General features: G+C 36.4%; 1 protein-coding gene across 3 annotated transcripts in view; it reads left to right on the top strand.

Moving 5' to 3' along the window:
* The window catches only part of RANBP17 (RAN binding protein 17), a 163,801-nt gene that overhangs the window by 83,550 nt on the left and 64,947 nt on the right, over positions 1-15,304 (top strand). For all 3 annotated transcript variants that reach the window (XM_074838701.1, XM_074838703.1, XM_074838702.1), the window contains 4 exons: positions 281-354; positions 9,530-9,610; positions 14,906-14,969; positions 15,049-15,157. In XM_074838701.1, the coding sequence (XP_074694802.1) occupies positions 281-354; positions 9,530-9,610; positions 14,906-14,969; positions 15,049-15,157 (328 nt within the window). The remainder of the gene's footprint in view (positions 1-280; positions 355-9,529; positions 9,611-14,905; positions 14,970-15,048; positions 15,158-15,304) is intronic.

Genomic DNA, 15,304 nt, shown 5'->3' on the forward strand with positions numbered 1-15,304 from the left:
GTGAACAACAAAGTGAGTTAAATGTGGAAAATTTACATCTCCTTTGTAGGGAGGAATGTATGCAAGGGCAAGTAAAAGGCTATCAGTCCCAAATTCACAGAACGCCATCAGAGGCTGTATAAGCCATCTCTTACAAATGCTTCATCTAGGCTGGATGGACAGGCAGTTGTGTGTGCATTTTTCTCATGCGAAGTCAAAATAGAGAAGGTTTTAGAATAACTGAAAATTTTGATACTTGTAAATGTCTATAATATGTTACTGTTGAAATGTTTATTTCCAGGTGTATGCCCGAATGTCAGAAGTCTTAGGAATAACAGATGACAACCATGTTCTGGAAACATTTATGACAAAAATGTGAGTTTGTGCTTGGATTCTATTCAGTATGTAATTTGTTTTCTTTTTAATGTTTACGTAAAATCCGAGTTGTATTTTGTCATTAAGTTTGCATTTTGCTAGAAAAATGTTTTCCATAAATTTTAAATATTTTGAGTAAGGGATAACCATTTTCAGAAGCACCCATATCTTATTTTCTGAAGGTACTACTGGCCCCTAAACAAACACTTGCAGCTAGATATATCCCCCACAATGCCTGCATCCCTTCTCAAAATGGCTTATGGGAGAATGGAGCTGAGATTTCATAGACTCTTGTTCAGTGACAGCCTGACATAAGCAGTCCCCATCCTTCCCCACTTCTCATTCTACCCTCAGATGTCAGTGGAATTGCCTGTAAAGCTTCATGGTAATTTACAGTGGGGAACTGACCAAGTTAAATTAATGTCTCTTTGTTTTGGGGAGGGTCTTTTGGATTGCTCTTTGGCAAGATCTGGCAAAGTTTGCTCTCTTAAAAATACAGATTCACAGATGAGGATTTTAAGGCCTCATACTGAAGGAGACAAGGGGCATTATTATCAGCTGTCTTCTCATCTCTAGCATTTGGCAGAATAAGATGGTGTGTTATTCTGGCAGATAAGTGTTGCAATGCTTTCTCTTAAGAATAATCCTAGAAAATTTCTCCGGAGAAGGTTCCTTGTGCCTCTGCTGTAGTCGCTTTCCTTGGGTGCCAGCAAAACTGCCAGGATTTTGTCTTTTATTACTTATGTCCTTCATGAGATTTGATAGATTCTCCTGACTCAAAAAGAGTTTCATCTAAAATCAGTTTTGCTCTTGAAGCAAAACAAAATGGTCCCTCTGAAAAATTGTGAATATCCACTAAAAAAATCTGGGAGTCCCCAGGAGACAATGAGTTCTGTGTATGCCTGGAGAAAGAGAAGCAAGTACCTTACCTCTTTATTCTACAGTGAGGAAGATGCTGCATCCTGTCATTTACTTCATGTCCTCTAAATCTGCCTTACAAGACCTTTAAATACTTTCAGCAGACTTTGATCTACTAGAAAAACATCTTTACTGGTGTTGCCAGGTTAGCCATGACCTGTTCGGACAGTATTAAACATGACTTTTCTTTTGCTTCATGGCTACCAACCTTGAGAAATAGTAGCAGTTAAAACAAGGTCATTTTCTAATATGACTTAACATTTCTGTGGAAAACAAAGCATAAATGCTGTGCCTACTTGAAACCAGAAGCTAAGTATTACATCTTCCCTTAGGTTAACAATAGTACCCATCAAACCTTGATATTTATCTGGAGTATGCTTTGAAGACAGGTGAATGGAGGGTGATGAATGGAAAAATATTGATGGGTACTTATTGTACAGTTTCTGGAGGCAGTCCATGGTGTGGTACTAGATGGCTAGGCTTCACTTTGTTGTTTCAAACCACAGTGGAACTCGAATGATTGAGGAAAAAGGAGCGCAAGAGGACTAATGTCTGAAGACCATTTGCATCAGTTTGCTTCTCTTTTTCTACTTGTTGCTGCCACTGAGAGGAAATCTCTGTTGCCTTTGCCAGTTGAGGAAATAACATATCATTTAACAAGTTGTATGATAAGTACTGTATGTGTTTAGATTGGATAGGGCTGTATTCGCACAAGTACTGTAAATTAAGAAAAAAACTTAGTTAGGGTTTTAATGTTACATGGAAGATTTTAAAAGAAAACTAGGTACATAAAGAGCAAAAATCAGTGCTGCTTTTTAGATTACACACTCTATATTTTTATTTTCTCTTTCCTCATGGCTTACTGTATTTTCCTAAAAGCATGAATTGTTCCTTGATTAGATTGAAGATCAGTTTCATTTTACAGAATGGATGTTACAGCTTGAAATGGAGAATTCAGTCGGTAGCTTTAAGAGTTAGCTGTGAAACCACGGTATAAACACATTCATGTTTGTGTCAATTAAAATAAACAAGCTTATCCCCAGTGATAGCATGCCAATTGGAAAATCTGGGTGTGAAACCATAACATACTGATACATAATCCAAAACCTACAGTCTGATGGGGCAATCCAGTCTGGCAGCATTTCTGGTGCGCTGTTACTGAGAATAATCTTAGCATATTTGTAACAGCAGTGGGCAGAATACATGACTGTGAGACTGACCATTCACCTTTTTCTCTTGTGGATGTAGTAAGTATTTTTAACCACACTGTTATTTTAGAAAGCCACTAGTCTGCTCTTCTGCCTTACCCTACAGATCCATTTTTTTCTTTAAGTAGATGAAATTTGTAGTATGTTACTCCTTAACATTAAGTTAAAAGAAAACACTAGGGAATTTTTAGTGTGCACTTGCTTGTTAAAGTGGTGGTATTCTTGTACAGTAACTGCACAACAGTGTTTGAGACTGTATAGTTTCTGTTTTGTTAATGCCAAGTGTTATGTGAAATAGAGCATTTATGCTTGAAAGATGAGTGTTGCCTGGTGAATGGCAGCCAGTCTTTTAAATCAAAAAGTGTTGGAGAAAGTACCTTATCGTAATCTGCCATTAGCACTGTGAGATGATCAAAAGACAATGTCAGGTTGTTTCCTTCCACTTTGCCATTAAAGAATCTAATGAAGGATGCATGCAGGAAGCATTTTATACTTGGTGTGAAGAGTAAACATAGCAATTGAATTTATGGTAGTCAAACATGTTGTAGTCTACCAGGACATACTATTTTTTGTTCTGCTGTTAGAGACTTAACCTCTTTTTGTGATAGCTTACTGGTTGACACATTGAGTTTCTCGTTTGCTGAAGTCCAGTGTGAGCTCAGTAACATTTAGGAGGATTAATGGCATTTTGCTTTTCATTTCTTGAGATTTTGAACACATTTTTGGTTGAACTGTCTTTCCCCAGATCTCTCTGTTTTCAGTAGTTCACTTTCATGTATGTAGCTTTAATCTGTTCTTTTTAATTCATTAGTAGCAGATTTGCAGTGGAGGATTGGTGAACAAACTCAGTGAGTTCTTCCATTAACAGAAAACAGTTTGAAATATTTGTGTCATAGCTACTAGTAGCTGCAATAGCCACTGTTCAGTTTGTGGATTAAAGGCTGTATAAAGTAGGTATTCTTCAACATACAGAAATATTTTGAGATTTGTCAATGTAAAAGGTGTCCTTTAGACCTTCTGACTGTAGTTCAGAATACTACTGTCACACCAGATCCTAGACCTTTTATCACCTTTCCATTGGAAGTTAATGAATGTGCCTTTTACTGAATTTCTGTTAAACTATTTCTGAAGGGATGGAGTTTTATGTAGTTAGAATATCCATTAATGGCTCTATTTTCATCACAGTCTTACCAGAAATGGTTCTTTTAGCATCCACTGTCTTTGCTTGCTTTGACCATCACCTTATAGGATGTATGTGTGGAAGGGGAAAGGCCAAGTGAAAAAATACATAATCTCAAACTAAATTTTTCTAATACGCACACCATCTTAAGTCTTCTCAGCTGTGTTCAGCATTGTACTGACAGTAGAGTAGGTTTAAGTCAGGATAAACTGGGAGGAGTTACGTGAGGATGAAGACAGGCGAGAGGGAGCCATAGGGTTTTGAAGGAACTGGTAGGGTTGCAGTGGGTGACAGGATTCTGGAGAACTATAACTTAAGATCCCAGACTGCCTGCTTAGAGTTTTATCTACTTAGCCTATTGCCCTGAGGTACTGGTTTTCAAAGGCACAGACTATTCCTTCGTCTCTATGGAGCTCTCTCTCCTTGTTGCTCCTACTTCTTCCCAAAACAGCCACATCACATGTTCTAATGCCTCTTGGCCCACTGGGAAGTGGATCAAGGCCAGGACTCTTAAGGCAAGGAGTGAAGCACTGTACCCAGAACCAATAGTGGTCCTCTCCTTCCACTGGCCATCCCTTTGAGCAGTAGCTGCCTACCTGCCTTGATCCTTCCCTGTGTAGGTAAAAGGCAAGGAAATATTTAGACTGGAGTAGTTTTAGTTCCATCTGCTCCTTGAGCCTATCCTGGGCATTTGGCTGAAAGTGTCTTGTATTTAATTTGGCTGCAAGCACCTTTCCTTTTCTTCACTTACTCTTTGTGAGCCTCTTCCAGTTCCTTTCAGTTATTAGCAAATTCACGTGGAAGTGATTTATCATGAAGTGGATTTACAAAATGTTTGCCCAAATAATCAGTATTTTTGATCATGATAAAATAACCAAAACATGAATAAAAGATGCATAGCCAAACATTGTCAGATGTTTTCTGCCTTTTTTTTTTTAACTGCTGTAATGATTTCACTATGGTGGATACACATATACATACATATAAATAGAGAGATTTTTTCCGTGTTACGATGTTCAAGTAATACCTAAATATAAAAAGTCTCAGAATATTTTTCTGAACACTCATACGACTCCATGAATCATAGCAAACTAAAACCTGGCACTTTTAATCATGACAAACTGTGCATTTTTTTAACTATTCACCTTTGTCCAGCTCTAATGAAAAGTATATATCCAATCACTGTCATTGAGCTACAGAGAGCTTTCATTGTAAATGATGGTAATCTACAAGAAATAATTAAAACTTGACTGTACAGAGCTTTCTTGCCAACAAATTGCTATCTTCATTATTACTGAAACTTAAGTACCATGTAAGGATGAGATTTTCAAAGCCCTTTTAGGGGATTTGGGTGCCCATTTTTCTTGCACTGTAATGGGAACTGGATAGCACACACCTTAAGCAACTTCCAAGTTTTGTTTAAAGTGTATGATTTTTTTTTAACTTGATTATTTTTATAATGCAAGTATATTTGTCATATCCATGACTTGAGACCAAGACTGTTCCTAAATTTACATGGTTCAGGCTTTCCAAGGCTTTCATGTCATCCTTATATAAGCTTAAAAGGTTTTCACTTTCTACTTTAATTATTTAAAAACAAACAAACAAAAAATAAATGGAAAAAACAACCAACAACAACAGCAAAACCCACCATACCCAAAGTTGCTGATTCAGAGCAGTCATCGTCTCTTCTGTCCGGTAGCAACTTATCTTTGGCAACTGCTTCTTTGTCATATTACCAAATCTCCCATGCATGTGAAGTACGGTAACCTATGCGTGTGAGGTAGTATAGTGTCCCTGGGATTCCTCAGCTTTATTGTGGTAACAGACCTGCTCATTACATTTCAGAGAAGGGGTTCAAGGCCTCCTGGAAAGATGGATGAATTCTTTGGGCACTTACAAATGGCCCGTAAGCAATATTTGAGCACCTTGACATGCAGTGATAAATGGAGAAGGTACCCACCATTCCTGTGACCAAATGGATTTTCTTTTTTTGTACAGTATATACTTACTCTTCAGCACTCCCTTTTCTGTGCTGACTATGCTTTGCTTTTGCTTTTCTACCTTGCATCCTTGACTCTATCTCCTCCTCTAAAATTTTCTTTTTTAAATTGCACTGCAAGTTTTTCAGTTCTCTCTTTTAAGCTGGGCATTCCACTCCTATGCTCCAGCAGTATCATTTCCCATCCACTACTGCCGTAAGAACTGATACGTCTTGTGTAGAGGGTTGTCCTTTGCTGTGCACCACACAGAACTTTTAAGAGCAGTGTGATACAGTCCATGTGTCTGAAGAGGTCTTTCTCTGAATCATAAACTGAGGACACGACAGACAGTTAAAGACAGTAGAATGCTTTTGGGAGAAGAAGGTGTCATGAAATGGATTTAAGAAGCTGGAAGTGGGTATCTTTGCCTTGATTCTTTGCCTGGCTAAATATGATAACAACTTGGAAAGTGCAAAGAATTTTGATTCTTCTGTGGATGATATAGTAAGCCTTTTCCCAGAGAATTGTAAATTGGAGTATATAATTATTTATCTTCCCCTTCTAGATTTTAGGTTAAAAATATACAGCCTCTTAACATAATACTTCTAAGTCACTGTATTAAGGGAAGAGATGTTTGATGTGCTGATGGAACTGCATTAGTAAGCAGTCATGGTGACAGGAAAAAGTCTCATAGCAAGCTGGAGGGTTCAGAGGTTGGAAAGCTGGGAATCTTCTTTGCAGCTTTTAGAAGCTAAAGTTTTATTCTTATTGTCTTACTAAAGTCAAACTAAAAGCAAACATTTGAAAGTGTACTGGATTCTTAATGCTGTTCTGTTTAAATTTTTCAAACTCTCGTAGCTTTTCAGCATGGATCAGTGTTACTGTTGCTCTTTTGGTTTTGGCTGTGTGTAGTTCGGTATTGATACTGGTATTGTTACTAAAATTGGAAATATTGTGCCATTTTTTATTTCCATTTTTTTTTTGTACTTGCCTTTAAAATGTGTTCAGTGCTCATCTGCCATAGATATTTCGGTGAACTTGACATTGGCATAGCTTTTGACAAAGCTTTTACTTTCTGTGACTCATCTGAAACTTTATGATTGGTTCCTTTCATTTAGTTCATATTTTAAATCAATAAGCCACTTGAGAGAGAAAGAGACAAGGACACTAGCACTTGGATTTAAGTGCTGTCTTGCCATGATTTCTCAGAGAGCTGTAAATTTTTCTCTTTTTTCATTCGTTGGTTTCACTTCCTTACATAGTGGAAAACTGCTTTTTGTATTATGAGATTCCTTTCCAGATCTTTACAAATTGTCTCAGATACTTATAATGTTTTGTAGCTGTTTCCTAAAATACTATGTTTTATGTGTCTTTCATCTTGCCTGATACTGATAAGGCAGAAACAGAGATGGGAATTGCTATGATTATAATTGAAATTTTTCAGCCTCTGTTCACTCATGAGTACTTTCTAGCTTTCATGTTATTACTCCATCTTTCAGCATCCAAACACAACCATGAACTGAAAGAATAGATGTGTACAAAAGTACCCTGAATGTTGGATGAAGAGCTTTCCTTATACAGTTTTAATTCTCTCTTCAAGCTGTCACTGACTTCTTGCGTTTCTTTAAATGTCTTCTATCTGGCTACTGAAGGACAAAGATTTTGCTCTTTTGCAAAATAACCTTTTTATGATTTTGATATTGATGTTAAATCTGGGTAGTCCAAATTCATTTTTATTGCTTTGTATGGTATATACTTGTTAAGGATTTAGTGCAACTATAAACATCTCCAGAACTCCCCATAGTAGGGATAAACTGTGAATTATGGACTTGCTAGAATGGGCTATTTCTTTAAGACAATCTGAACCTCCGTAGCTCTTCATAGAGATTTTATAAAGTAAATCAATGTTTGTTTGTAAATCTAAATTGAGGAATACTGCTTTGGTAATTGCATTGTTATTTGCCTTTTCCTGAGCACTACTAAACAGTTAGATGCTTTAAACTGCATTCTTGAGTTTATAACTTCCTGAAAAAGAGATTTAGTTTCTGTGGTGTACTACATTCCTTAGCCTGTGAGTATGTAAAAGCAATAATCAATGCTGATTTTAAGGCATTTAACATCTCTTCTTCAGGTTCTGTATTGCCCAAATTGAAACCTACTGCATTACGGTATAAATAGCTGGTACTGATTATACCTCTTACCTCATGGTCTTTCATCAACAGATCTGACAGCTTAGTCAGATTTATTATGCGTATTCTACAGACAAGGAAACTGAGGCAGACAAATCAGAAATGACTTATTCTTGATCACCTGGCAGTTTGAGATACACCCTAGCAATTTGATATCGTGATCAGGAATAGGTGCCAGGGCTTCTGAGCCAGGAAGGTTGTGCTGCCTTTTTATTTGAATGGTTTGTGTTTCAGAAGGCTGTGATGGCCTGTTTTTATTTCTCCAGATGAATCCAGTACCAGAAATTCTGCTGGGAGTCTCTTATGCAGCATTATATCCCTGTCTGGAGGGCAGGGGCGTTCAACTTTCTTTTGTGTTTTTGAGCAATTGAGAGTGATAGTGGATGTCCCAGAAGAGTAGGGCATAGTACTTGCCTTCAAAAAAGGGAACTAAGAAGCAGCAACTTGTTATAGGCTGGTCAACCTAACTTGGATTGTCAAAGGAATACTAGAAAAAGTTACTACTAGTCAGTGTATAATTAAGTGGTTACTTGGGGGAGGTGGGGTTAATTTCCTCTTGGACTTACTGGCTGGAGCTTACAACAGAAACAGAAAGTATCAGACATTCAGACTTCAGTAGGGTTGTTGACACTGGCCTGCCTGACATTCCCCTAAGAAAGCTGGGAAATGACAGGCTACAAGATCAGTGACTCTTAACTTACTGTTGTAACCACTTCTTGTTTGAAAAAAAATACATTCCTCCACTTTGCTGGCTTCAGTTTACCTCTTCCGTCTGAAGGCTAATGCCACCTCTTCAGCTCCTAATAAATGTAGTAAGTGAACACAGCAGATTCCATCCCAGGTCACTGAGGCGTCTTTGCACTGACCTGTACGCAGTGCAGAAGAAGGTCCCAGCTCTGTGCTCCATGTCTCCTGCTTAACTTATGGAAGGTGGTAGAGCAAGTGTTAGCTGTATGATTTCACTGAAAGGCTAACTATAAGAGTTTGCCTTCAAAAGTGGTAAGTTTTATGTGGTGTTCCCCAAGGATTGATAGTAGGTCTAGTGTTATCCTGTGTCATAGTTTATGCATTGGTTCATTAATCAGACTATGCTTCCTAAATGACTGTGTCTGAGAGGGGTTGCAGTTAGGGAAATGAAGCATCCCCTATGTATCTTGACTTCAGTGAAGTGTTTGGTGTAAGGAAGAGAAAAAATAGGTATTAGTACAAGAACTGCAAGGTATAGTTTCACTGGGAATTGGGTATATCAGTAGCTCTGTGAATTGACCCTTAGTTTTCCTGTGCCTCACTTCTCCTATGGAAATTTTCCTAGGGAATTTATAGCATTTGTTTTCATCTTGTGAAGAATTGGGCAGGTAAATAGTACAGAAGTTAAGTGGCCAGATACTGTGTTGGAAAGTGAGTGAGATACATATGAGTAGTGGTAAGCTTCAGATAATTTATTTCATTAGAACAGATGATGGATTTTTTTACAATGATGTATTTGTTACAATATTACAAAAATGTTTGAATCCCTTGTTCAGGAAAGAGCCATGGCATGGTTTTGTAGCATTTTCTGTCTCATATATGGAAAATCCTAAAACGTATCACAGAAATACATTTGTAGTATAATGCGCTACTGCTCTGAGCTTTTGCACTGAACTTCTCAAACAGAGTAAAATGTGTTCTAAAATGTCACTCTTGTTTTGTTTATTCTAGTGTTACAAATCTTAAATACTGGGGAAGATGCGAGCCCGTGATTTCAAGAACTCTTCAGTTTCTAAATGACCTTTCTGTTGGATATCCTTTTTATTGCGTATGGCATATTATTTGAAAATAATAAGGTGAAAATTAATATGAGATTTATGTTGTTTTGTATGCTACATTTTTAAACCAATTAGGATATTAATATTTATTCATTTTGGTTTCTCTTTTTCTATGCATAGTTTTTAAAAACTGTGCTTATTTCCAACTACTTCTTATCAACAAAAGAGAAATCATATAACTAGTTGCTTATGGTCATCTGTCCCATTCCTGATCTTCTTGAAGTCAGTACTATTGATGAGTTCAACAATATTGCGAAGAGGATTGATTCTGTTAGCAGTTGAGAACAGGATTGGTTCTACTTTGAGGATGAGTTAGCTAAGATATGAATCAAGAGTTAGATTTTAAACACAAGCCTCTTCACGTTTTATCATTGCCTGATTCAAAGTTCCTTACTGTGTCACTGTCGCCATTACTACTGCCGTGTAGTCATGTAACATTGACTTTGCATGTGGATCTTTGTCTGGGTTCAAGTATTTCCATGAAATTCTTACCCAAATCGTGGATGCTAACTTGCTATCTGTTGCAAACCTTTTGTATCTTGTTCTAATATTCACTTATCATAAGTTGGATAAGAATGTTTGCACTTTTAATTTTTCAGTCAGTCGAACAAGATTTTAAAAAAAAGTAGTAGCTGATTATGATGTGACACAATATTTAAAGGTATACAACAGATGGTAAACCACGAGAGCTCATGAAAACATTCAATATTGAAATCCACTATTTTAAAATAAAAACAACTTTTCAGTAATTTTCTAGAGGAAATTGTTGGACAAGCAGAGGGGAAGGCACCTGGGATATGACAATTGGTATCATTTTATTTCTCCATAGAACTCTAATCATATAAGAAGAATTTCAATATATTTCCTTGGGTTGAAAGATGAGTGTGGGTTTTCACATTCTATAAGTGAATTTTGTTCAATGAAAATCATACAATGTGTACTTTTATATGTTTACTTGAAATACCATTAAGCAGTTAACTTGGTATTTTAAGTACGTGTGTGTTTATGTTCACATGGCACCACAGAAATAGCACTGGAAAGGGCTTGGAAGTGAAACATTACTGAAAAATTTGACAGAAGGGGAGACATTTCATTAATAAGATTTATGAAAGGACTAATGAGCTGTCTCCTCTTTTATATTATATACTTATTGCTTCAGGAGGGTTCAAAACACTTTCAAAGTAACCAAGAAATTTAACAGGTGCACCTGACTTAAGGTGCTTGCCTGTTTATGTATGTATACTTGCTGAAACAATCAGGCTTACATTACTGCTAAAGCCAACAAGCATCTAGCATTTCGTATTGTCTTCTGGAGGCTTTCAAAGATGTATTCACATGGTAGCTCTCAAAAATGAGGGTCAGTATAAACTATTGGTGCAAATAATACTTTCCAAGGCTGAAATGTCTGGATGGTTTTAGTTTTCAAATTACTTAGATTATGTTTGCGGTAAATGAGTTTCTGCTCATGAAATAGATATAATAGTATCAGGACCTAGAAAAGGTTAAAAAGTAGATATTTAATAACCTAAGTTCCTGAAGAGTAGAATTGTGATGAAATTGTAGCGTTTTTTTTTTTCAGGAACTTGCTAACTGTTGCAAGAGCAGTTTCAGACCCCTGTGCATAGTCAGGATGTAAAGCAGCACTGCCCTCATAAATACACATCTTAAACATCAATCTGAAATGTTTAAAAACTAGTAAAAAGAGAGATTAACTAAAAACATAAGTACCAAAAATTTATTAAATTACTTTTCAATGGAAATACTTTAAACAAAAATTATGAGAACAGTAGCTTCTCTGCTTAAATGGGTGGGTTTGTACAAAGGCAGCTTTAATGCTGGTTCACTTCACTGTGATGTTGTATTAGTTAAGTTTAAAATTGTGTTCCCTGGCAAACCATAAAAGATTTCAAAAGTATTAGACACCCACTTTTGTGCTGGAATTTAATATGCAACTTTTTATTGGAAAATAATCGTCCTTGTCTGGCAAAATCCACCATGCAATATTTCTGTTAGTAGGCATAATGCAATAAAGACAGGGAGGGCTATTTATCACTACAAATTTTGAGGATTTCAGGATTCTTTTTATTATTTTAATATATTTCTTTGGTATTAAATCAGAAAAATGATAAATTACACCTGTCGAGGCTGTTTTTCCTTTTTCCCAGAAAATGATGTACAACCCAATTTCACTGGTCATTTTGGCTTTTAAAGATATGTATTTTTTTCCTATTAAAAACTCTACCGATAGTTTTTTTTTAATAATAATACTGAAGTACTTTTTATTTCAAACATATGAAGTAGTTTATAACTACTTCCTGGCATTGTAAACTTTGGCCTTTTCACATTATATTAGGGGTTTTTTAAAAGGCATTAAGTATATATTGCTTTGAAAGAAATAGTGTATTGTTAATATGCTGGGTCCAGTGGATCAATTTTCAGTATTTGATATAGATTAAATTGTGGCTAGCCTGAAAGGTTAAAATAATAATTTATTTAATTTTAGTACTTTCCTGTACATCAGTCAGCTTCTACGCAGTCTTAGAAATTGGCATTTTTCTTTCTTTATGTGTATAATAGTCTTTTTCTAAAGGATAATCTAGAATTAAAAGCAAACCAGAATTCCAGCAACCATACTATATAACAGGAAAAAAAAGAAGGAAAAAACATAAACCAGTATTAACAACAAAGGCAACAAACGATTGGAGCTGGTGTCATGGTTTACATTATTTTCACAATTATTCCAGGTTTGCATATTTAGAAATATATTAGCCCAATTTGATTTCAAAGCTCAGTTATTTGAATTATAAATCATTATGTCCCTCCTAGCTGATCAGTTGTGAAATATCTTTGAATTCATTTACATAATGGAATATGTTAGTCATTCCTTTATGTCTTTGAAGCCAGAGTACTCCCTCATGCATGTTTAGTTCTTTCTAATAATTAAGTTTTCCACTTTATATTTTTTTAGCAAAATAACTACAATTTCATTGTTATTTTGTGCAGTAACTTGGGGTAAAATATTTATAGTTTCTCAAAAATTGTTTATCCATGTCTTTGTTAGCCTTATGTTATGAAAGGCTCTCCCTTGTAACCGGGGAAAAAACCCAACTATATAGCTTTGCAATATAAAACTAGGTAATGCTATGTCAAATGTTATAGATTGACAGAGGAACATCATCTTAAAACTAGATTAGGAGATTTTTCCAACAGCAGCTATAAAACGTATTCTTACACATTTACCCATTTAAAAAGAATTTAATCTATTTAAAATGAAAAGGGAAATTGTTTATTCCCATAAAAGTAATCGAACTCTTCAATCAATTATGTACAGGAATGGCAGAGCGAGGCAAGCACTCAAAAATAAAAAAAAAGAAAAAATAAAAAGGAAAATGGTAACAATAAGAAGTGTAATGGATATCTGTTTGTAAAATCTTCTGTGTTTGTACAGGACTGTAGGCACTACTGTACAGTCTGAAGTTATGCAGTCATACTGATTATTTCTTAAAGAACTTCATCAATGCCAGGGATCAACAGTGTTTGGTAAACTAATGAGTCCTGGTTTTATAACATTCATTGTAGAATGTACAAGCCCATAAGTCATTTCATTCATTTGATGCCTTCAATGCTTATGAATGTTTCTGGGGTTTGAATTTTTCTATGGCATTCCTGAAAAAGTATATTAGTATACTTGGGTATCACAAAGCCTTTTATATCCCCATTTTACAGATACAGAACTGAGACAGCGGAATTTAACTGACTTGCTGAAAGTCATACAGCAATTTCATGTCAAATGAAGGAGAAGCAGGAGTGAGAAAATCCAGGCCACTGCTCTGGCCATTCTCTCACTCCTTTTTCGCAAACATCCCTCGCAGCAGCGGTTACCTCTGTACAAAAGCTCACAAAGATGTCAGCGTGGCTCTTTTTGGAGTACACAGTACTATCTCGTTTGCCCAACCCCAAGTGTTTGAGTCATCTGAGACAGGCAGTTAGTGTGTGCTTATGCTATTGAAGATGTTCATAATTCACACAGCAAGGAAAGGATTCAAGTTGTGAAACAAGTCTTAACTGTCTGAACCCCAAGGGCTTCTATAACATAGTATTTGCAAACTCAACTTTTGATTTAATACTATTTTTCATTCTTTTTTAAAAGAAACCTTAAGAAAAATACTACATTTCATCAGGTGTAACTACCTAGTAAGTCATGCTAGAATATGTGATCTGTAGAATATATGCAGTCCGGGAAATACGTTGCTTCTGTGTTCGTTTAGTGTGTGTCTCCCTGGGAGCCTTTGTAGACAAGCAGGTGCAAACAGACTCAAGCTTATCCTGCTGGACCAGGGCCAGGAGCTTCAGCCCAGGAGTCACGTAGCTTTGCTAGTGCCGTGCCTGGACCAGACCAGTGGAGCTTCCAGAGGGGCTGGCTTTGAGAGCAGAGCGCGGTGGCTGGGGCCGGCGCTGTACTGCCGTAGTTACCTGCCGTCTGGACTGTCACTGGCTTGGAGTTAGCCAGTTTGTGGAGTGGGAGATTTCAGTTCATGCTTAGCAGTACTCAATTAGATTTGCTTTATACTTTATAATGTTGGAGAAACTGGGATTCCTGTGAAGAGTATCCACAGATAACATCCAAACTTGCCAGCTGTACCACCTTGTTATGGACTTTGCTCTGGCTCTGAGACTTTTTATGTTCTTAAGAAATTTCCATTCAGTTCTTAAACATCTGAAAATACTTCCATTAAGTGTTTAACATATCTTAGTATGTATGAGATATATTTTTATCTGTTGTAACTGAAACAAATTAAATGTGATTTTTGATGGAAGATCGCCTCTGTGATTTTGAGACCATTACTCCAGTGCTGCTTAGGGCTGCTGCCAGTCCCATTAAGTGCCAGTCATCTTCAGTGCAGGCAGTTGCAAAACCACTTTTTTTTTTTTACATGATGATGACATGGGTCTATCTGGGGAAAAAACAGCACCATTTATTACCAGAAACTCTCCGTTTAATTATAAAAGTCATTTAGTTCATTCGTCTCTTTTGTGACTAGAATGTATGCCATGAAAAGTAATTGCTTTAATTAATAATAGATTATGGTCTTTAATGTTCTAAAGAATGTCTATGACGTATTTCTAGACGAAATGCAGATATTTTTTAATGTACATTTGTTGTTGTTTCAGTTAGGATTTTTTTCCTCACTGAAATTCCTGAAAGTCTGTACAACTTGATGATGTAATCATAATGCTGCAAGGCTGATTGTTCCTTGACACCTGCTACTTATAGTCTCCTGAAAAAGCTTGTGAAAATAGAGGCTGTGAAATTCATGCTTCAAAATCACACAGTAAGTCTTCTTACTATGTTACCTGTGTGTAGTAAATTTTGTAGAATACTTAACTTTTCATATGCTTGTGTTTCAACAGAGTAAGCACTTCCCTTTCTTGGGCGTCAGTGATAATTACAGCCTCAGTGACCTTAGGTGCCGGACAGTGTTCTACACTGCTCTCACTCGTCTTCTCATGGTAGATTTAGGTAAGGTCCTCCTCCCATGTCCCTGAGACACCTTGCTGTCTTGTGTAGTACTATGAATTTTTAAGGTCATTGAACCAATCAAACAGCAGCTTAATTGTACAGTAAATATGTTATAGTCGGTATTTAAATCACTACCTATCAACTTTT

The sequence above is a fragment of the Strix aluco genome, chromosome 13 (assembly GCF_031877795.1).
Source record: "Strix aluco isolate bStrAlu1 chromosome 13, bStrAlu1.hap1, whole genome shotgun sequence".
Taxonomy (NCBI): Eukaryota; Metazoa; Chordata; class Aves; order Strigiformes; family Strigidae; genus Strix; species Strix aluco.